Source organism: Zeugodacus cucurbitae, chromosome 5 (assembly GCF_028554725.1).
Source record: "Zeugodacus cucurbitae isolate PBARC_wt_2022May chromosome 5, idZeuCucr1.2, whole genome shotgun sequence".
NCBI classification, from domain to species: domain Eukaryota; kingdom Metazoa; phylum Arthropoda; class Insecta; order Diptera; family Tephritidae; genus Zeugodacus; species Zeugodacus cucurbitae.
The window spans coordinates 59,445,110-59,468,780 of NC_071670.1; the positions used below are offsets into that span (position 1 = coordinate 59,445,110).

The 23,671-nt window shown below is 35.8% G+C and overlaps 1 protein-coding gene and 1 long non-coding RNA gene across 5 annotated transcripts in view; one reads left to right on the forward strand and one right to left on the reverse strand.

Moving 5' to 3' along the window:
• Positions 1-23,671, forward strand: part of LOC114803694 (uncharacterized) — a 156,921-nt gene that overhangs the window by 111,325 nt on the left and 21,925 nt on the right. The window lies entirely within an intron of this gene.
• The window catches only part of LOC105209953 (furin-like protease 2), a 297,953-nt gene continuing 279,029 nt past the window's right edge, over positions 4,748-23,671 (reverse strand). For all 3 annotated transcript variants that reach the window (XM_054230791.1, XM_029038848.2, XM_054230790.1), the window contains exons 13-17: positions 20,258-20,534; positions 19,128-19,327; positions 18,676-18,954; positions 18,295-18,536; positions 4,748-6,290 (exon numbers count right to left, since the gene is read on the reverse strand). In XM_054230791.1, the coding sequence (XP_054086766.1) occupies positions 5,490-6,290; positions 18,295-18,536; positions 18,676-18,954; positions 19,128-19,327; positions 20,258-20,534 (1,799 nt within the window). In that variant the 3' untranslated portion in view covers positions 4,748-5,489. The remainder of the gene's footprint in view (positions 6,291-18,294; positions 18,537-18,675; positions 18,955-19,127; positions 19,328-20,257; positions 20,535-23,671) is intronic.

Sequence of the window (23,671 nt, forward strand, 5' to 3'; positions counted from 1 at the left end):
TGAGATATAAAATATTTTTTTATACAGTAAATTCCGCGAATTTTTTTATTTGAAAAATAAATAATAAATTTTTCCTATATTTTTGAAATATTTTTTTCTAAGTTAAAAGTGTATTCTGAAAATATTTAAAAAAAATATTAGAATCGTTGCAGAAATGTTTTTAACGGACCATTTAGAACTTTTATTCTTAATTTTCAACATTCCCTCCTTTCATTAGCTTCAATAGCGAAATTTCCAAAGCATATAGGGTATTTTACATTTCATTTTACATATTTTTAAGTTACAATGCTGTGTACAGGAATTCTGTTAGCGAGTTGATTATTTAAAATCAATATAAATTCAGATATATATGTAACTATGTATGTACAATTTAAGAAATTATTAACGTTTCAACATATTTCTGCTATACTCTACAGATGTTAAGTTAACATATATAAGTTACATGAACGGTGCTTTGATTTTGATAACAGTGCCAACACTGTTTCACCTATTAACAGCGAAGTAGTATATTGTGCGTAGGGCTTGGGACCCACCACATAAAAAAATCTCCCCAATGAAAACAAACACCGAGCCTCGGATGAGAAACCCCCCTTTTGATGACGACCCCTGCAAACGTACTAAGGATCATGATTTGAGGGCATGCACCTGGAATGTCCGGACTCTTAATTGGGAAGGTGCCTCTGCCCAGCTGGTTGATGTCCTCATACAACTAAAGGCTGACATCACCGCCGTCCAAGAAGTGCGATGGACGGGACAAGGACGGAAGAAGGTGGGTCCTTGTGACATCTACTACAGCGGCCATATAAAGGAGCGCAAATTTGGTGTTGGATTTGTGGTGGGAGAGAGACTCCGTCGCCGAGTCCTGGCATTCACCCCGGTGGATGAACGTCTAGCCACAATCCGCATAAAAGCGAGGTTCTTCAACATATCGCTGATTTGCGCCCACGCCCCAACGGAAGAGAAGGACGATGTGACCAAAGACGCTTTCTATGAGCGCCTAGAACGCACCTATGAGCGCTGCCCCCGCCACGATGTCAAAATCGTGCTTGGCGATTTTAACGCCAGGGTGGGTAAAGAAGGTGTCTTTGGCACAACAGTCGGAAAATTCAGCCTCCATGACGAAACATCGCCAAACGGCCTGAGGCTGATCGACTTCGCTGGGGCCCGAAATATGGTTGTCTGTAGTACCAGATTCCAGCATAAAAAAATTCATCAAGCAACGTGGCTGTCCCCTGATCGAAACACGCGCAACCAAATCGATCACGTTGTGATAGACGGAAGACATGTCTCCAGTGTTTTAGACGTGCGTACGCTCCGAGGACCAAACATTGACTCGGACCATTATCTAGTAGCAGCAAAGATACGCACTCGCCTCTGTGCAGCAAAGAACGCCCGTCAACAAACACAAGGAAGGTTCGCCGTCGAAAAGCTGCAATCACAACCGACAGCCGAACGATTTTCTACTCGACTTGCACTCCTGCTCTCTGAGAGCACTCATCAGCATCTCGATATAAGGGAGCTGTGGAACGGCATCTCAAACTCATTGCATACCGCTGCAGCCGAAACAATTGGTCTACGGCAACGCCAAAAAACCAGTTGGTACGATGAGAATTGTCGTTCCGCAGTGGAGAGAAAACAGACTGCCTACCTCGCAACGTTGCGATCGACCACAACACGTTCGGGGTGGGATAGATATCGAGAACTGAAGAGGGAAGCGAGACGCATTTGCAGACGTAAAAAGAAAGAGGCCGAAATGCGTGAGTATGAAAAGCTTGAAAAGCTGGCCGACATGGGTAATGCTCGAAAATTTTATGAAAAGATGAGGCGATTAACAGAAGGTTTCAAGACCGGAGCATTATCATGTAGGGACCGAGAAGGTAATCTGGTAGCGGATGTCCAGAGCACACTGGGATTATGGAGGGAACACTTCTCCGACCTGCTCAATGGCAGTGAAAGTACAACACCAGGAGATGGCGAACCCGATTCCCCAATCGATGACGATGGAATAGATGTTCCATTACCCGACCATGAAGAAATTCGAATAGCAATTACCCGCTTGAAGTACAACAAAGCGGCGGGGGCCGATGGATTACCGGCCGAGCTATTCAAATACGGCGGCGAAGAACTGATAAGGTGCATGCATCAGCTTCTTTGTAGAATATGGTCGGAAGAAAGCATGCCTGACGATTGGAATCTTAGTGTGCTCTGCCCAATCCATAAGAAGGGAGACCCCACAATCTGCGCCAACTACCGTGGTATAAGTCTCCTCAATATCGCATATAAGGTTTTGTCGAGCGTATTGTGTGAAAGACTAAAGCCCACCGTCAACGAACTGATTGGACCTTATCAGTGTGGCTTTAGACCTGGAAAATCCACAATGGACCAGATATTCACCATGCGCCAAATCTTGGAAAAGACCCGAGAGAGAAGAATCGATACTCACCATCTTTTTATCGATTTTAAAGCTGCCTTCGATAGCACGAAAAGGAGCTGCCTTTATGCCGCGATGTCTGAATTTGGTATCCCTGCAAAACTAATACGGCTATGTAAGCTGACGTTGAGCAACACCAAAAGCTCCGTCAGGATCGGGAAGGACCTCTCCGAGCCGTTCGATACCAAACGAGGCTTCAGACAGGGTGACTCACTATCGTGCGACTTCTTCAATCTATTGCTGGAAAAAATAATACGAGCTGCAGAACTAAATAGAGAGGGTACAATCTTCTACAAGAGTGTACAGCTCCTGGCGTATGCCGATGATATTGATATCATCGGAAGCAACAACCGCGCCGTTTGTTCTGCGTTTTCCAGACTAGATAAAGAAGCGAAGCGTATGGGTCTGGTGGTGAATGAGGACAAGACGAAATATCTCCTGTCATCAAACAAACAGTCGGCGCACTCGCGTCTTGGCTCCCACGTCACTGTTGACAGTCATAACTTTGAAGTTGTAGATAATTTCGTTTATCTGGGAACCAGCATTAACAACACCAACAATGTCAGCCTTGAAATCCAACGCAGAATCACTCTTGCCAACAGGTGCTACTTTGGACTGAGTAGGCAATTGAAAAGTAAAGTCCTCTCTCGACGAACCAAAATCAAACTCTATAAGTCGCTCATTATTCCCGTCCTGATGTATGGCGCTGAAGCGTGGACGATGACAACATCCGATGAGACGACTCTTGGGGTTTTCGAGAGAAAGGTTTTGCGCAAGATTTTTGGTCCTCTAAACATTGGCAACGGCGAATACCGCAGGCGATGGAACGATGAGCTGTACGATTTATACGACGACATTGACATAGTTCAGCGAATAAAAAGACAGCGGCTACGCTGGCTAGGTCATGTTGTACGGATGGAAGAAAACACTCCAGCTCTGAAAGTATTCGATGCAGTACCCGCTGGAGGAAGCCGCGGAAGAGGACGACCTCCACTCCGGTGGAAAGACCAAGTGCAAAGTGACCTGGCTTCACTTGGTGTTTCCAATTGGCGCCAAAAAGCAAAAAGGAGGAATGAGTGGCGCGCTCTGGTGGATTCGGCTATAATCGCTTAAAGCGGTTCCTACGCCAAATATATATATATAGTATAAGAAATTTCATAAAAATTTTGTTTAATTTTTGGAAATCTGTGACTTATTGAATTATTAAAAATATGAAATTCATTTTTCTCTCTTTTGTTTTAAGCAAACTTGTAGTGGCCGAAGGCTATTATTACAACACAAAATCATAAATGTAGTTGAATAAGCTTAATACATGAAGATACAAGTAGCGCTGTAGGCAAAATTCGAAATAAAAATATTAAAATATACGACTAACTAACGTATTTTCACATTGCTGGTGAGAAAATTGTTGCTTAGAAAGGTATATATTTTTAAACATAAATATGCAAAAATTGCAAAAGAATTACAAAAATTTTACATTTTTCATATTTTTCTCATGAATTGCATTTTGTTAAGCATTTTTCCAAACAATGTACAGACGGAAAATAAACATTTGATATTCGTTATGATATTAACATTTACAAAATTCTAATACTTAAATATTAATTAAAATAAAATCATTATTAAATTAAAAAAGTGCTATAAAGTGAATTGTAAAATTTCATAAAATACAAATTTTTTTAAACTTTTACAAAATATATATATATAAGTGCAGTTAAGAATGTCTTTAAAGTAATACGTAAATTATAGAGAACATTTTTTTATAGGAAATTATTAAAAATATAAATTAAAGGAAATTACATTAAAATAGGCTTTTTAGAGACACATGCATCGAAATACATACTGTGGAGCAATAAAATTACTAAAAAATATTATTTTTTAATTTATAAAAGAGCTAACTAAAATATGCATTTTATATTTATATATATACAAAAGTATAACAATTGAAAGCGGCATTTCATTATATAGTATTTATAGTTTTTCGCTTGCAGTCTGCTAGCTTTTTAAATTTGATATTATTTCGTGTATTTTTGATCAAAATTTGCGGTGAAAGTAAGAAATTGTGAGAATAGATAGTGTAAAATGAACCAGCATTATTATTTTTTTGTTACTGTAGGAGGTTTAACCTCACTTTTTTGTATACATTGTTGTGAATATAAGTTCTACTTACAAGCAGTTAGATGTCTGCTGCAATTTTTTATGGTAGGTAGATATTTTTTATTTTACAAATTATTTACACTTGGATAGTTTGCAGTTAAGATACTTTTTCTGTTTTAGGGTGTACATAGCGATATTTAGTAGTTGTGTGCGGATAAAATGTTTAACTGAATTTTTAATGAAAACAAGGAAATAAATTATATTTAATAAGCCATATACTTTTTTTTGATTTTTCTGTTGTTAAAGATCATTTCGGTAATTTCTGTTATCCTAATTTTTCTAAAATCTGAGAACACTGTATACAAGTTCGAGCGCGTTAGCTAAATGCAAAATATATGCACAAAAAATTGCAAAGCTCTGTAACAGAAGCAGTTGTATAAGCAGAAACAGAATTACCAACAGAAACAGAATCACTAACAGCAACTGAATCACCAACAGAAACAGAAATTTTTTGTAATAACAATACTGTTTTGTTTCCAAATCAGCGTTGAATAATTTTAAATCAAAATCGTGGCTTTTGTAAAATTTTCGTTTTCGTCATCGAACCCGACTTCATCTCCTTTGTTATCAACTATGCCTAAGCATACATTTATATATAAGTATATTAATATTTATAACTGAGCGCACACTAATGCACGCACTAATTTCACTTAAATTGTTGTTGTTTTCATTAGTCTACCTTCACATTTCTGCTACTTTTCATTTTAGTGAATTTATATATAGATATAAATCATTTTACTAATAAAAAGCTTTTAGCTACTAATTTTTTACAGTATTCATATTTTTTGTTTTTGTTGTCGCTTTATACACAATCACAAACGCAATTTCATTACTTGCTTGTTATCATCCGTTCGCTTCGCATCGCATCGCATCACATCAACTCCGGCGTGCTTCTTTACTCCTATGTCCTTTCGTTGTTGCTAAGCACACGGTTGTTGGTTGACGTCGCCGTCGCTGTCGACGCCGCTGGTGACTTCTTCAAAGCGACATTTGGCGTCGCTGACTGTTGCGTTTCGATGCGTTTCAGAAATGGCAATCGTGGTGGCACATTTCGGTTCAGGCTATTGCTGCTCTGCATGTTGCTATTGTTTTTGCTGTTGTTGCTGCCCGATTTGCGTGCCTGACGCATCATTTGTTGCAGCTCATTTATCTCGTGAACGCTATCGCTACTCACCTTGATGGGCAGTGCTTTAGCTATTGCGCCAGTTATTAGTGACTGCTGTTGTTGTTGTTGTTGCAGCACTGCTTTTGTGCCACGACAATAGTATTCGATGTCATCGATATCACCTAGCATTGGTGGCATCGTTGAGTTGCCAGCCACCGTCTTTGCTGTCGCTGTTGCTCTTTTTGGTGTTGTTTTTGTTGTTATTGTTGCTAGTGTTTTGCTTCTATAGTCGACCGTTGGCATGTCCAGTTCGTTGACATACGCAACATCTGCGTCCAATGCTGACCGCTCATTCACTTCGTCGCAATCATTGTCGCTATAATTGAAAACGTTATCTTCCTCCTCCTCCTCCTCATCCTCATCCTCGTCGTCATAATCATCATTGGCTGCGCTCTCATGCAGATTTGAATCGGTATCTGCTTTTAGTAGCTTGGCTAAGGCTGCACTACGTGAACCACCGCCGCCGCCGCCGCTTTTCTTGTCCGATTTATTTGGTATTTTGTTGTAGCGTATGGCATCGCGTGCATTGCTTGAACGCTGGGTGAAAGAGAAAGAGTTACAATTGGATTAGTTGTGAGTTTTTAAAATGATCGGGGTTTTTTAATTGTGCTATATGTTATGTTCTTCAAAAACTGACATACTGATTTTATAGAACTCCCTCGGGTCTTGTAACAAAGATCTAAAAAAGGTAAGGTATGTTTTTTAAAAAGATTTATAAAATGACTCTATATAGAAGAGTTGGTGAATCTATAATGTTGTTTTCGGGATGGAGACTTTCAGAGACTGTCACTATCGAATGGTGGGCTTTACATTTTTTTACAAAATTGGGTGATTATCGGTAAATTATCTCTCACGGGTTTATTATTTGACTACCTTTTAGTTTTCCATTTACATATGTAAAAAATTTCGATTTACACTTTTAAGACCATAGAACCCTATAAATACCTTCACAATGAAAAAGAGAAAATAAAAGGGAAAAATCATATAAACGCCCATGAATCGAATTTTTTAAATATAATTTTCAGTATATTTTTGTAGGAGTTGCCACCTATCCAGAAACAATATATTTATCAAATATGTAAGTATTGAATACATATTAAATATAGGACATTTGAAAATTATTATATTTTAGAACCAGTTTAAATCAGATTAAATTTGAACAAGAGTTGTCACATTTTTAGAAACTAAAAAAATCCATAAAATTATGCCATTAAATACCACAATTATGTTCTCATCGAAAGTTTTTATATAATACTAAAGCGAATAACATAAATATATATTATAACAACCACCAAAAAAGGAAATGAATTGGCCCTTAAAATATGGGGTCTATTATTTTTCGAATTAATAATATTTTTTTTTTAATATACTTTTTTCGAAAATATTTCGACTTTGAAGGTTTAAAAATCGGAGAATACAATTTTTATACTTAATCTCCTGGAAAAATTTAGTTTGGTCCAATAGCCCATAAAAAGTTCGTTTTTGCCGTATAGTGTATTGGAAAGAGACAAAACCATCTGAATTTTTGATGCTCTAAAGCCACTTAGAATAAATGATCGAATGTCGAACGTTCCTTTCCGCAATAACAAAACCAAAGTAGAAGGTAGACATAAATATCGAGATAGGCTTCTTAGAACAAAACCAAAAATGTCAACAAAATATTGGTTGCCATATATTGTATTTCGAAAAAATTTAAAAATAATAATTATAAATTATATTAAACTAAATTTTTTGAAAACAAGGATTTAAAAAAAAAATATTTTTTTTTTTCATTTTACTCGTCTTTAAATATTTTTGTGACGTATTTGAGAGGTTTTTCATCATTAAAATTTTAGTATAATGAAAACTACACCATCTCCGTCACAAGATTCCTAGAGGTTATATATTTTTGTAAAAACTGTTGTAAATATGGCAATACCGTAAATTTCAGATTAAAATTTTGAGCTTTCGAATAGTTCAAATAATCAGAGGATACTCTATTGCATTGTTAGCTTTTGAGTGGTTATGTATGTACATATCTAAGTATATGGAATATTGTATGAATGAGAATTTTGCTATTGACAATAATTTAGTTTTCATGAAAATACAATAACAACAAAAGCTTTCTATAATAATTTTAAAATTATTCCATATAAAAGGAGTTATACATTCAAATAGTACCACATGGTGCATTAGATCAAAAATAATATAATGCATGCAACTAACCGAACAGTTTGTGGTTTGCAAACCGCTGAGCGATTTACCGAGCTATTGTAGTTAAAATATATTTCTATGTTGTATAAATATATATTGACAGACGAGACATAGAAGCATTTTATAAAAGTATTCGCAATTTTATATCCATATATGTAAGTAAGTGTTAATGTATCGAAGTATTCATAGACATATGCACTTCCGTATTAAACTAATCGGCATTGGTAGCCAAGCTATTAGCGCAATACAAGCGCGTTGATACAGTTTTGGTAGGCGGCAACCATAAATTGTTTAACTTTATAGCTTTATGGTATACACGTTTGAATCAACAGCCAATTTCCGCAAAACATATATTTGTACATATGTATGTATAAAGCTATATATACGATATTTTGTATATATCCATGTGTTAGTGCTCAGTAAAATCCCGGTCAGTCAGTCGAATAGTCAAACCGAGCCGTGGCTACACCACTCAACCGCCGAACCGATCAAACCAATAGGCGCAATATTCAATGGACCAACTAACCAACTGACCAGCGAAGCCAATGAACCATAACAGCGGGCGAGTCAACTTCACACACACGCACACATGCGCAAGCTTTGGAAAAAGTATAGAATAATAACTGTGTGTGTGTGTTTGTTCATATTGTGGCTGCGCTGTCAATATTTCGCGATTGCCAATGCAGGCACTATATATACCACTTTGTTGTTGTTAGTATAGTATGTATGGGTTTGCCTGCGACTCGTTAGTAATGCTAATAATCCACATAAATGTGGATATAAATGTGCAAAACGCAGCAAATGGCGCACATAAAAGTCGAAAATGTCTGTGTTGTCTGCCAATCTCCCCCCCCCCCCCTGAAAATTCAAATACAAGCGTGAAAATTAGCGTGTAATTTATGCTCGACAAAAAATTTAAAAAAATGTTCAACGATAAATGCGTAAGCGTAAATTTTCGTTATTCGAACTTCCTTCCTTCGCAGCAGCGTTGCATTATTTGTGAAATTCGTAATTTGGCAAATGCGCTCGTTTGGTGGTCAAAAGTACATCTACACACACAACCACAAAGCACACATATATAAATATGTAAAAGTGTGCATTGTGCGCACTACCACTAACTAATAAGAGCATGCAGTGCATATGCGCCTAATAGTATGCTTGCTTTATGTGTATTTTGATGTTTTGGCATTACAGTTGGCCATTGTGTAAATTGGAGATATTTTATTTTGACCGCATTGTTATCATTAAAACAGCGCAGCAAGCACAATGCAGGGGCATGGTGCTGTGTTGTGCTGCGTATGGCATGTTAAACGTTATAACGGTATTTAGCTTTAGCTCTCATAGATTGTGCGTTAATAAGTTGTTTGGTGTGTTTATGTTGTTCAACATGACTCATTATCGCCGTAATCTCAGTTTACAGGCCATTTTGGAGATTACATACTAAATATGCTTTTAAGAGCAAGCAGGTATTTTACGATTTATTTTAAATATTAATTTGGTCAATCCAAATGTTTTAATCCGTCAAATGTGTTCCCAGCCTTATAAAAAAATATTTAAAAAATTATTATTTTTTTAAGAGTATAATATTTTTTTCATATTTACTTTAAATATAAAGCGGTTATATTTTATATCGATTTAATTAGTTTAGAGCTGACCTCTTCAACTCTTTCACCATCTTTCACTTACTCCTTTATGGTCGGGTATTTTATCTAAGAAATTATTTTTTGATGACATTTGTACAAATAGTAGTACTCAGTGAGAATAGTAAGAAGAAGGTTGTCTAAAAAATTTCATTCAAGCTCCATACTGTCAATGTACATTACCTCAAAAGAACGAAGAAATGACATATAACAAATATTCTTAACATATCTTATGGATAGATACAATTCCCTATATTTGATGTTTTGGCCATGCCAAAACTTAATGGATTTTTTTTCCGAAAAAACACGTCGTGTATATAAGAAAGAAAGTCTCTCAACGATATCGAAAAAAATCATTCTTCAATTACTGTCTTCGCGAATTGGAACCCTGTGATTTTTTCATTTTCTCATGAGCGCTAAAAATTTTTTAGAATCAATATTTTTGGGGCTAAAGCCTGCTTATTGTCTATAGCAAACCTATGGTATATAGGAGAATTTTTTGTCATGCTTGTAAAAAATAATTTGCTGTAAATTTAAAGACTAAGCATGAATCCATTTTGAAGACTATTATTATAGATTTGCATAAAGTAATATGAGAATGTTGTTATTTTTGGTTCTGTTCAAATTTTGGTATATTAAACTTTTTCAAATACGTTTTTATATATTTCGTATATAGATATCCATAATCTTATATTTCAGTATGAATTGAGATAAATTTATTTTTGAATTAACTGGGACTAGGCATGACTTGAAGACAAAATACCCAATTTTTATTTTAATTATTGCACCATTTTTATGTAAAATGCACTTTATGGAATGTGAGTATGTGAAAACTACGGTTTATTAAGATTTCCCAAAATATAAAATTATCGACAGTATTTAAATGTTTTTATTTGCCTCGTAAAAATATCAATAAGAGAAAACAGCCTGGAAAAACTTGCTTTTTTTTAAATAAAATATACTGTATGAAGATCAATCTAACCATCAATTAAAAAGCATAGCTTGAGTTCGAAGCCTGAATATGTAGAAATTATTTCCCAAATTTCCAAAATTCCAAAGTACTGCACTTTAAAATCAATTACCTAAAAAACGATTGTTTATTAGGATCAAAAATGTCTAAAGCAGCTTCAGAATAAAAGCTAGTAATCCGAAGCGCCTAAAGGTACGCTTTAAAAATTACTATACTCCAATTGTTCAAAATCCAACAGTACTGAATGTTGCTGGAAAGTGGTCAACCGACAAAAGCAAGTGACTTTGGCGAATACCAAATTATTGCGAAGCAAGAACGAATAACAAACAAATACGAATATACGAGTACAAGCGACAGTAGAAGCAGGCGTAGCCGTTCAAGCGACAGTGACAGCAGACGCTAAACGACAAGCAATTTTTCAATGGCTATTGGTGGAAAATTGCTCTGGCTGCGCACATTTCACATACAAATGGGTGTACATAAACACATATATTTTTCGGAACATATGAAGACATACATACATGTATATGAGAACAGATACACATATGAGCACATAGACACAACTTTTATGGCCAACACGTACACACACATACATACATGCAAACATTTATTTGCTCACGTTTTATGCATGTAAGTCAATGTTTGTCCTATGTTCATACACACACACATACAATACATATGTACATCTGTAAGTAAGTAAGTAAGTAAGTAAGTAAGCATTTATGTGTTGCTCGTAATCCGGTTTCGTTGTTTAACTTTCTGGTTTTGTGCGCTCAACCATACCAATAAAATGGCAATAAACAAAATATCTGCGCGCTTACGGGGCGCCTAAACGGTCGTAAGCACAGACACACACGCGCATAGATACACATGTGCTTACTACAGCTAAGCGCATATTTATAAGTACACATACGAGAGTGTGTTTGTGAGTCTGTGTAGTGAAGTATGTGGTAGGCCATGCAAAATAGCCATGTGTATGTTGGTGAGTAGAGACACTCCGCGGTAGGCTACGAGGTAAGTGAAGCGTTAGCGTGTGCCTAAGCCAAAGCCTGTGACCGCACAAAGCGCACATAGGCGCTTCAAAAGCACTTCACTGGCGATAGGCGCTTATATGATATACAGGAGTATGGCTGTGTGTTGTTGTTGTGCTCATAAAAGTTTGCGCACAAAAAGGGGTAAATCGGATTACGTAAGCGCGCCGCTGTCAAAGACATTTATTTGTTTTGAATTTTACAGCGTTAAGATATTTAAGCGTGTCATTTGACTAAATACGTGGCCCGCATCGCTGAGCGCTCACCAAACACATACGCACACATACCGCTAAGTAAATAACGGATATATAACATACATATGTATGTATCGCGCTGGCACCGCCTGGCCTAACCGCATCGCTCGCGCTTCCCCGCTCCCCACCCTTTGGCTTTTGCCGCTTTTATCGCTTCCCATTTGTTATTGCTCTTGTCGGTAGCTCACTCATTTACCATTCGATCCGCTGCAACGCGACTCTTATTTTCTTCTTCAAAGCAAAGCATTCAAAGCTTTTTCTTATGTAAAAGCACATAACAACTACGCTCAAATATCGGCGGATGTGTTCACTCATTCGTAACGTTGACGGATTGATGGCGCCGCAGTGTCACCAACAACAACAACTGTGATCATTAAATTGACAAGTACTTTTCAAGCAATTTACTTTTGACTGAGTGTTTAGTTATTTATGACTGCGCACAAATGTACATACATATTATTCTAGATTTATATATACACATATGTATATGTATGTGGCTGTGACATTCTATGCATGAGTGACAGCGGAATCGGAAATTCATCGTCATGTTTAGCTTTATTGCTGAAGCATTTAAACTGACAATGCTTTTATGCTTGTGCGTGTCTACATCATGAATTGAATTAGTTGCTAATCATTGCGATTTTTATTATAACATACATTACAACTACTGTTGTTCTATTGTTGAACATATAATATAATATATAATACAATATATGGTTTGGTCTAGAAAAGTAACTCTTGGTGGAACATCTCTCCACAATTCGAATTAATGCGAGTGGTTTGAATAATATATGGCACTAACTCGTGTTCATATTTCGATAGAAATAATGGTGACTCGGCCAAAGTTTTCCTATGGACTACAGTTCTGGAGAATCTGAGTCGTATGCATATGGTTAGCAGATCAAGTTGAGACTTTGCCGTGACCTGAAACAAAGCTACATTTTGGACTTTACAAGAGTTAGAACCAAATTCGAGATAGCCTGGATTCAAGTGACAACTATGTTATAAGAAAAAACTATTGAAAAGTAAATTGACTACCTTACGGAGTATTCTGTCCCAGATCTAAATATCGACTTGAATTATTAGCATATCTATATTTTATAAATACGGTAGCTCTGTCTATTTATACAATACAATGACAAGATTGGTGAAAAACAAGAGGGAAAAGACAGTCAAGTGATTTGCAGAGAAATATTGCTTCTACATTCTAAGAGCCCTGTTACTGTTCTCTGTATAAGTGAGCATTTTGAACTCTCACTCTTTGAGCAGAACCTACAAAAACTTAGTTGTATCGGAGCAACAACTAGAATGACCAGATTTGTAATAATATATGGTTCATACTGCTCTACAGTTCACTGAATCAACGTTCTCGAAGGCTGAAAATGGAACATAGATATCTGTCGAGCCAAGAAAAGAGCTGTTGAATTGGTTGGGCGTCAAGCTATACATGATGGATGAAGAAAGAACAACTATCCCAACGTTTAAGAAGCAGATAAATTGTTTTAAGAAAGAAAATGGATACAACTGATAAGGTTCTCTGATGTCCCAAACTTAAGCATCAGTGAAATTTTTCGACACTAGACAAGAGGGTAGACAGAAGACAATAGAACCCAATAAAATCCTAGTCCAATAATTGATTTTATACTTCTGTAACATATCATGAGAGATTATGAGTCGAATTAGCACTCTGATAAACCAGAATTCTATTAGAACGAACTAAGTACTGCTTGTGATATTCAGATACTACGAAAATAAAATCATAAAGAGTCAAAGAAAGTCATAAAAGTGAATTCATATACAAAGTGGACCATTCGGAATGTAATTGTGATAAAAGTCCATTATAATGAAACTGATTAGGTTCTGGGAACCCTATCACTGTTTTTGAGTGATCTCTAAATCTGGTATAGCAGAACGTAATTTAATTTGCAAAACTGATAGATGCGGTCTGTCGAAAGTGAGAATAAATTCAAAGATTCTTATATTTACATGGATTCTATAGTTGGGATCTTCAGTTGCAAAATTTAAAAATTATATTTATAAATCAAAATCGAATTAGTTGCACTAGAACTCCGGAACGACTGGACCGATTTTGATGAGCTCAATTTTATTGAAATCGTATTGACCCCCAATAACAGTATTCGTATTAAAATAATGGAAATTCTCACTAAAAAATTTATCAGATTAATCGAAGTTATTTAAATACATGAAAAGCACGCGAAACGAAATGTAAAGTAAAATGAAAAAAAAAAATAAAAATTCCAATAATAGTAGAATTGTTTGGTGAAATACTTTTCTTTCAATGCAGTATAAAATTCGCGCAGTTATCTATTCATTAAAAAATGCAAAAGTTATGACTCTTCAAATCAACTATTCACTGACTTCGATTTCACAATCACTCATCATTTATTGCTATCACCTTGACTGACTGCCTAGTAGTAGTTAAAAGCCACCTCTGCACTCATTTTATTACTCAATCGAATACGCGCATAAAATATCACCCTCCTATTACTGCGCACCGCTAAATTCGCCATAAAACCAAATAAATATCAATTGAGTTATCTGAAACGGTTTGTCGTTGACTTTGACTATTAAATTTGCTTGGCAAACGTTTGCCCGACGGCCTTGACCTTTACGGCCAAGCAGAGAAATCATAATAAACAGCAAATTTCCATGAAATGCGGCGATTGAAAATAGCTAAGGAAATGGTGAGAATTTACGACTTTTACATAATCAGCGCTAAATGTGGTTGTTGTTGTTGTTGGCGTTGAGCAATTTATGTGACAAATGAAGGCGTGAGAGGCAGAGTATGATTTGTAGAATTATCTTTTAGTGAAAGTATATCAAAGAAATATGTTGGCTGCAGGCGTTTTATTTATTTGTGTGAGTGAGAGTGTGTGTTGTTGGTTTGGGAGTCCACAAGTATCATATTACCAGTGAACTTGTATGATAAAGATTGCATTGCTATTAAATATTGCTGTCCACAAATTGAGCGACATTTCCTGCTATCATTTGATTTTTAGTGCAGTTGTTGTTGTACAACCGCAGGCTACGCACACTCCGTCAATTATGCGGCATCGAAGTCGTCGATATAAATAAATAGACATACATCTGATGCTTGAGGCACTCTGCTGACTGCTGACAGCTGATGAAGCCAACCATTCTCTCGTGTAAATCATGGCATTAGAAAGCGCGCAGCAGTCGTGTGACCGGAAAACACGCGCATTTTCACTTTTATTCATTGAATTTATTACATTTGTATTTGCATATATTTCGAATTTTTATCTACACTTCTGGCTGTTTCTCATTTCGAGTTTGACTTTCTGCGCCACAGTGCCTGCCGCGACGCTTGATTTTCGGACCACACGTTCTATACATTTATACATTTCACTGCTCTTTGAGTACGCAGCCACTGCTTGCCGCTCTCTCAATTTTATTTGAAGCAAGTTAAGGCTCTGCAGTTCCGTTTGGTTGCTGATCATGCTCTGCACGACACTGATAATCATATTTGACTGTGGGGCGAAATAAATTACCTTATTAAGTTGTCACGTTTCACCAGCTACAAATTTTGAGTTGAAGGTTGTCAACAGTCGATATTGTATATACATATATACTTGTGCGTAAATTTAGATAATACTAAGCAATGTCATTCACTTGATTTCTTGTAATATTTAGTTATTCATAAGTTTGTGATGCAGCTTACTTGTTGGCCAGTTTTTCAGGCAGTTTTTCTTTCAAGCGCCTGTAAGTATGCTTCTTCTATATTTCATTTTTGTTTAGCGCGTTACTTTTAATGTTTGTTGTTGTTGTTATTGCTAGTTTTTGTTATTATTTTATCGTGAAAAAGTAGGATACGAAATTTTGTATAACTTTGTTTACCAACACATGCATATGTATGAATACAGGGTGCTTCAATATGACACTATAGTCATTGCTACTAATTTGATTTGATCCATTTAACATTCAAACTTTTCATTTTATCAATATATTCACTAAATTTAATATTGATTATTTTAACTGTAAATAAAAATATGAGTTTTATTTTTATTTTCAATTTTAATTTTTTTTTTTATAAATTATCCAAATATGAGATCACATTACCTCCAATCATCTCACATATTAAAAATCAATTTCAAATTATTTCAAACCTCCGATATTATTTTTCATCAACTTAAACGCATATTTTATTCCAATTTATTTATGAGTTTTGCCAAACAAGCAAACAAACGCAGCGACACATACAAACATACATTCATTTACACTTACACACATACACTCTCACCTACACACCTGTACACTCACAAAACAAAATTTCACAGTTCCGCCGGTAAGGAAATGAAAACGTTCGCAGATTAGAACAGCTGTTGAAAATTGAATATATTTTCGCATATTAATTTCGCCCGCCATTCTACACCCAACACCAACACCAACAATTGTTGCTGGCAATTGTTAGCATTTGAAAGAATTTGCATAAATAAATGTATACAAAAGCAAAAACCTAAAAATATGCATTTCGTAAATAAATATGGTTTAGTGAATTGAAATTGAAAATATTAAATGACTTTTGAATTTCAATGATATTAACACTGCAAGTGTAATGGAATATTTTATTGCCGGTTAGACAATGGCTTGTGGGGTGGTAAGGCGCTCTTTTTTTCTTTTCAAGTGTGAAATTGTAAAATAATGAAATTGGGGATTTTTGGTTTAGATTTTGGAGATTTTTTAAATATTTGGAATCACTGAACCTTATGAATTCGGGGCTTATTTTACGGTGTTAAGTTCAAATAAATTGTATGCAGAATTTAAGGCGACTACCAATTAGGTGAAGCTCATAGGAGAATATCAGTTTATCAAGTTAAAAGTCCTGGTCCATTCCGGATACATGTATTCAATCGCAGGAGGGAAGATCTAAGATTACTTAATTATTATTATAGTAGTAGTAGAAAATCTTTTTCACAAAGTTTTGTGGAACATTGCCAAGTGGAAAATACTCAACAGAATAAAATTCCCGGTGCTTTCCGAGCACATATACCCGATTATCTCAGAAACAACATTTACCCACACATTTTGGGAGGTATAAGAAATTGTACTAAAGCAGTGTTGTTTTTTTAAACATGTCTTACTATTTTTTTTCTCTTAAAAATACATGAAAAATTAAAAAAAAAAAATTCTGTTTTGTTATCAGAATAAGGCATTGAATGTGCTAAGCTTCATCCTAGGACTTCAAGTCAATGACTATTTAAACAGTTTACCTTAAAGGTAGTCTAGAGGAATTCTTATAAGGCCGTGATCCAATGCATTTTCAAGACAACCGGTCAATTCAGAATAATAAAGCATAAATTCTTCAAAAAATTGGATTTGAACTAAAGACAACTCTGCCCAAATGTGGAAGCTCTTATAGTTCCTTATAGTTCTCTAGCGAGATTTATGATAGATATTAAGTTAAGTTTATAGTGGAACAGCAAGCTTTTAGGACAGAGGTGATGAAATAATAATAATAATAATATTAAGACGAAGAGACTAACTTAAGGGGTTAGGTGGGTTTCATAGGCTAGAATCAATGGTATTTTTTCATTTTTTTTAAATATATGCAATCATATATTTCAATTCGGGGTATCAACGATACTTGTTTAAACAGTATTTTGTGAAATTTTGATTCAAAAATTCCGAAAATTCAGCCGTTGGCACCTCATTTCCCATGACAACGAAAGAAAAAATAAAATATTAAAATTTTAATTTTTGACAGAATTTTAACCAAAAAAACTAATTTTATTGTCATTTTTTCGGCATATATTGGCTTGAAAAAATAGTTACAAGAATCATATCAACAAATCCTTCATTCATTTACTAGATAATGTTATTCCAAAGATGTGTGCAAAATTTGAAAAAAAAAGAAATGGCTTCATAGCTTTTTGAGTTATCATGTCCACCGACTTGAAGAATTGAGTTTTGAGATAAATGCGTTTAAAGTTTAACATTCTTACTGACGTGGCCTGGCGGGCGCAACTTTCAAAGGATATGTGTCTTTGAATATTTTTCGGATTGATTTGATATTTTTTTATAAAATTTTAAACATATTGAACTATTTAATAAAACAAAAAACATTTTTTCCAAATTTTGAAATTTTTAAACCCAGTCTTAAGTCAGTGAATCATGAAATTTGAAAAATCTCTCCTCCGCATTAAATTTTTCTCTTTTCGTGATCGGATCGTCGCCTTGCTCTTTTCGATCCACTATGTGCCTAGCCTTAATACCATAAATATTTCAAAAATGTGGGCGGCAGTATAGGATATGTGACTTATGCAGCGGTACTGCACCACTATTTTAGTCCTTTAAATAAATAATTTAACTCTTGAACAGAACAAACTAAGCACTACTAATTGAATAAAACAAATCTAATGTTAATTAATCCCACTGAAACCCGGATAGACATTAGACACCCAAATCCCCACTAACCTGCAGCACAGCAAAAACGACCACAACAATGGTGACAATCGCCAGGCAAACGGCCACAACAACAGCGGTGATTGCAGTCAGGGGTGAGCTCATGCGAGAAAAGTAACCACCAGAGCTGCCAGATACATTCTCGTCCAGAAAGCCACCATAGAGGCCGCCACTGTAAGCGCTGCCGAATTGTTGTTGTTCAGCAGCGGCGGCAGTGCGACGCTTGCCCGCCGGCGAGGCATTGATGCAACCGCCTGCAAAATCAAACAAATGCAATGAGGAATACACAAACTAACGGTGACGGCTTTATGCATTAATGAACTCATAACGGTAACGGTAACATGTGAGTGAAATGCATGCTTTGTTGTTGACTATACTTTCGCGTGCACTTACCGGTATCCTTATCACAATGACAGCATGACTGATCCTCCGGTGCCGCATCGGTGGGACAACAGGGCACACATTGATTATTCAAACGATCCAAATGCAATGGGAAAGCGCACGTTTTGCACGAATACTGGCCGGGACCGGAGCAGGAACGGCAGGAGTCATGGCAGGTTTTGCACGTTTGCGTGGGCGAATCGTAGTACTGTGACCCCAGGCATTCCATGCAGAGGCCGCCGTCGAGCATGAAATGCAATGGGCAGGAAGTGCAGGCGAGTGGACCGGCGCCTGAGTGGCATACAATTATGAAATGCAAAAAAAAGTGAGTTTTGTATAATGTAGCAGTTGCATAAAAAATTGAAATTCAACAAATCAATGCACTCAGCGGCACGTGTTGCAAGTTGCCCGTGTGCGCGCTAAGCAGCTTTGCAACAATTGCCACGCGGCAACCGGGGACTTACCGTTGCAAGTTTTGCAATAATGATGACACTTCTGACAGCCAAACTCGGATTTGTAGAAACCCTCCGGGCACTCCGGATGACATTCGCCGCCAGCCAGCTGCCAACCGAGCGGACATTGGACGCATTGGTCGCGGCGAGGCCCACTGCAGGTGTGACAGCTGAGGTAACACTTGGCGCAGGTGCCACGGTCGCTGTAGTAGCTGTGAGTGTGAGGAGAGAGAAAAGAAAATATGAAAAAATATTTTCTATAACTTTTAGCACGAATGTTGGCTGAAAAATAATCTTAAATTGCAATTTTTTTATATTTTTCTGGGTTTTTCTTGCAAGGAGAGAAGTGCGGGCAACAGCAGTTGGCGCTATGTTCGGCAGGTGAGCAGCGAAATGAGCGCCAACTTGGAGAAAATGTGTAAAAGTTGTCGTTAAATTTCTGCTTTTCTCGTCGCTACCGTTATGCTTGCTAGGTAGTTAGCGTTGTCTTGTTAGTCTACTTGTTGTTGTTATTGTTGTTGCAGCAGCTTGTTAGCACTTTGACACACCTCTGCTCACTTGCAAAACTTTTAATGGTGACGCAATCTTTATGTTGTTATATGCTATTGTTGTTGTTGTTGTTGTTGTTGTTAAGAATTTGACTTGCTCGTCTTGATATGTTGTTGTTGCTTTTAAATATTTGAACAGTTTGAAAAGTGCATGGAATTGTTAATCAGCAGCGCTGGCGGCATGACAAGCGACAAAATTATGGTAAGTAGAAACAGTTATGAAGTAGATGTGAAAAAAACAACAACAAAAAATACATTAAACATTAAGTTGAACTGTCGAAAAATATAAAGTTTGTGTTTTTCAAGTTATAAATTATTAGACACCGCTTAGATGGAGCAGACTCAGTTCAAATTCAAGATTTCGCAAATCTCAATCACTTGTCAGCACCATATCGACGTATAGCAATAAAAGCAACAAACTTCATTGCGCCTTTACAATATCAAAGTCAAGCGTAAAATTACTTTCTCGCTCATTTCCCCCGACCGCCCTTTCAACTACAAGACAAGCACGCCCGCTTCTCAAGCGCAGCTACTACACTAAATTGCGTGCCCTTTAATGAGCACGCCAACAACCCATCCAATCCCATTAATTACCCATCTGCGCAGGTGGTGCGACATTCGCCGCTCTGCAGCTGCAATCCTTTGGCGCAGGCGGTGCAATTCATGCGTGACACGCATTGTGTACAGGTGTGCAGGCACTTGGCGCACACACCCGCCTCCATGTAGAAGCCATCGTCGCAGCTGCTGACGCAACGACTCGATTGGAGAAGTAGGCTTTGCGGACATGAGAGACAATTCGATTCGGTGGGTCCATCGCAGGTTTCGCATGTGGAGTGACACGGGTGACAGTGATTGTTGTCGTAGTACTCGGCTGGAAAAGAGAGGGGGAAAAGAGAAGAGATGTTGTTGCGTTAGTTGTTATTGTTAATTAGTTTTGTTGTGATATAAATATTTAAATTCAAGAAATTTTTCATATCAAATATATTTCTTGTTCATTCCTACTCTTGCCAATCGTTGCGATATTCTTCTTACAATCATATATTCATTTTGAACTTCTGACATTGTCTTTTTGCAGTTCATTCCCTCTTCTGATATTAAAATATAGGTTCTCTCTAAGGTATCAAGATATTTCTGCTCCCTATTCATAAAATATTGGAAAATTAATTTGAAATTCTAAAAGTTTAAATCAAGAAGAGAGAACTATATATAACTATATCAATCGCTCCATAACTTTAAGAATACAATACTGCCTTCTTCTCATTGATAACGTATGACACTTTAGGTCGAACCCACATCGGATTAGTCAAAAACGCCTTTGACTAATAAGACACTAAAACGTATTTTTCTCTAGTACAAACCAAGCATGCGTTTTTGTCTCGACTTGTTTGGTGTGGGTTGTCAAATTTGAAGTTATGGGATGCTATTGCATCAGACAAGAAAAAACGACTTGACTAATCCGCTGTGGGTTGAGTCTTAGACTTCAATTATGTATTATAATCAGCTTATGAGTTTAACTCCATACTGAGTGTTTTTAGATCTTAACAAATTCCGGTCTATCATCATATAAAAATTCATACGTTAGACCGTCCCCATTGTACAGTCCTTGTGGATGGATGGAAAGTAGACAACCATTCGGATTAATAATAAAGTTGTATCGACTCGGTGTGATCATCAACGTGTTAATTTGTACTAAGTTCATAGTACTAATAAGAAAACCAACTAAAAAACAAGTAGAATGGAAAAATGTCTGGGAGTGGAAGACAAAAGTGATTATGTAATTAATATATATTATGTAATTAATATAATTGAGGTTCAAGTATAGGAGATAAGTTTCTTTTTATGCAAATAAGTAGAAATAGTACAATGCAGAGAACTGGATTGTAATTACATTAGTTAACACTACATCTTAACAGTATTTTCAATTAAAGGTTTATTTACATAATACATATTCATTATATATTATTTCTGTCTTAATAGGAGATTAGGAAAATATATGGAGGGATTTCAATTGAATGTGACATTAAATCAGATTATATTTGGAGAAAATATGGCGATATCGGTTACGTAAATTTTTTAGAAAATAAAGACAGATAAGGGGACACGCAGATATGTGGGTAGGTGTAATATAAAATCATACTGACAAAGTTTATACAGATGGATGAAGAGGTAGACATCGTTGTATTAATTCGTCTTGTCATATTCCGATTATCGACTTATAAAATCCTATATAGATTTTAATTACAAAAGGTATTAAAAAAAGCACTAGTTAGAGCCCAATCCTCAATAATATTTAATTAAGACAAACAAAAAAGAAACAAAAAGAAACAGTAAATTCGAAGAAAACATCTTTAATGACCCCAGCATATATCAGAAATTGATCTCTTTAATATGAAGCTGTTGAAACGAAAAAGCAATCAGTGTTGCCGTTGCGGTATAAATGGCGCATGTAAGTAATATCCGAAGTAAATGAGATGAAATTATAATTATGGCAGGTAAAATGAGTTGACGTGTCGGAAAATGAAACACCAAACGAACTTATGGACAACAAGAAGTATTTGTTTGCACACATGCACCTACTTAAATGCAATGCCGAGATGAAGGAAAAATGAGAACGAGTGAACAAACTGATAATACAAATGAAATGCTGAAATGGTCAAGTATAATTGCAAATGAGAATGGGAAAATGTAATTTGACGAATGAAATGAATTGGCAGTGCAACAACAAGAACAATGAGAGCGCGCACAATGTAAACGTGGTTAACGACTGGCAAGGCAAGGCAAGACCGTCTGCTTAAAGTTGTTGTCGCATTGTTTTTGTTTGTGTGCACGCAATTTTATGGCAATCATAAAGGCGAATTGCCACAACGGCCTATACGCTCTGCCCATCTTACGACTGCCGCCCACACACATTACGTACACTGTACTACAGTGTGTGTGTGTGTGTGTGTATGTTCGTTTCGTACGAATCTGCATACGAAACTCATTTAAATCACACGACTCTGCGCAAATTTAACGTGCTTTTAATTTCGTTTTGTATGCAGTGCAAAGAAGCTGGTCACAGATGCAAATTGTTGTCGGCGAAATGGTAATTGCCCCGTTTTTTATGTTGGAAACGGTGTTTTAATGGGTTCTTTACATGACAATGACGCATTCTTTTTTGATGTGATTGGGCTGGAGACTTTTTGTAAATATTCGAAATTTAATTTTTTACAAATATATGTTATTTGTGGACTACTGCAGTAGAGACTGAGTTATTTTAAGGAAAGCTTAACACAATACCGTTACTTTGCTTTTAAAATACTTTTATTTTCGAAATTAAATTTTTAACTCACTAATTTTTTTTTATAAAAATAAAATATTGAATTGATGTTGATATTTAAATTTTTTACTAAACGAATTTTGAAATTTAATAAGGGTGGGAACTCACATATTTTTTATGGATTCACTCAAGTATTTCAAAACACTTTACACAATTTTATTCACATAAATTTTCAAATTTCAGTTTCCTTAAATATGTATTTAAAATTAGGTGGCAACACTAAAAATGTTTTATTTTATTTTTTTATTATTCATTACTCATTTTTATGATTAAACCGTATACTGAAATTGTATTTGATATTTATTTTATATTTTGTTATTTATAATATGTGGCAACACTCTTTTAAAATTTTTCTTTAAATAAACCCAAATATTTTTAAATTTTTTGGCTGCTGGTTAAAACATTACAACAGGTCGAAAAAATATTAGTATATATATAAGTAACGGTATTTATGAGAAACACGTTCGAAAAATATAATTTATATTCTCCAAAAATTTTGATGATTTTTGTTTGAAAATTTTTTTACTAAGTTCGAACTAAATTTCGAAATTCCGAGGGTTTTAAAAAGTATGGAAAATCTAATTCCCGATTTTCGAAAAATTAAAACTGACTTTTTGCAACCTCGAATCTCAAAAGAATGCCCCATCAACGTGCAGCTGCAACATTCTTTATAGTCATCAACATTTTCT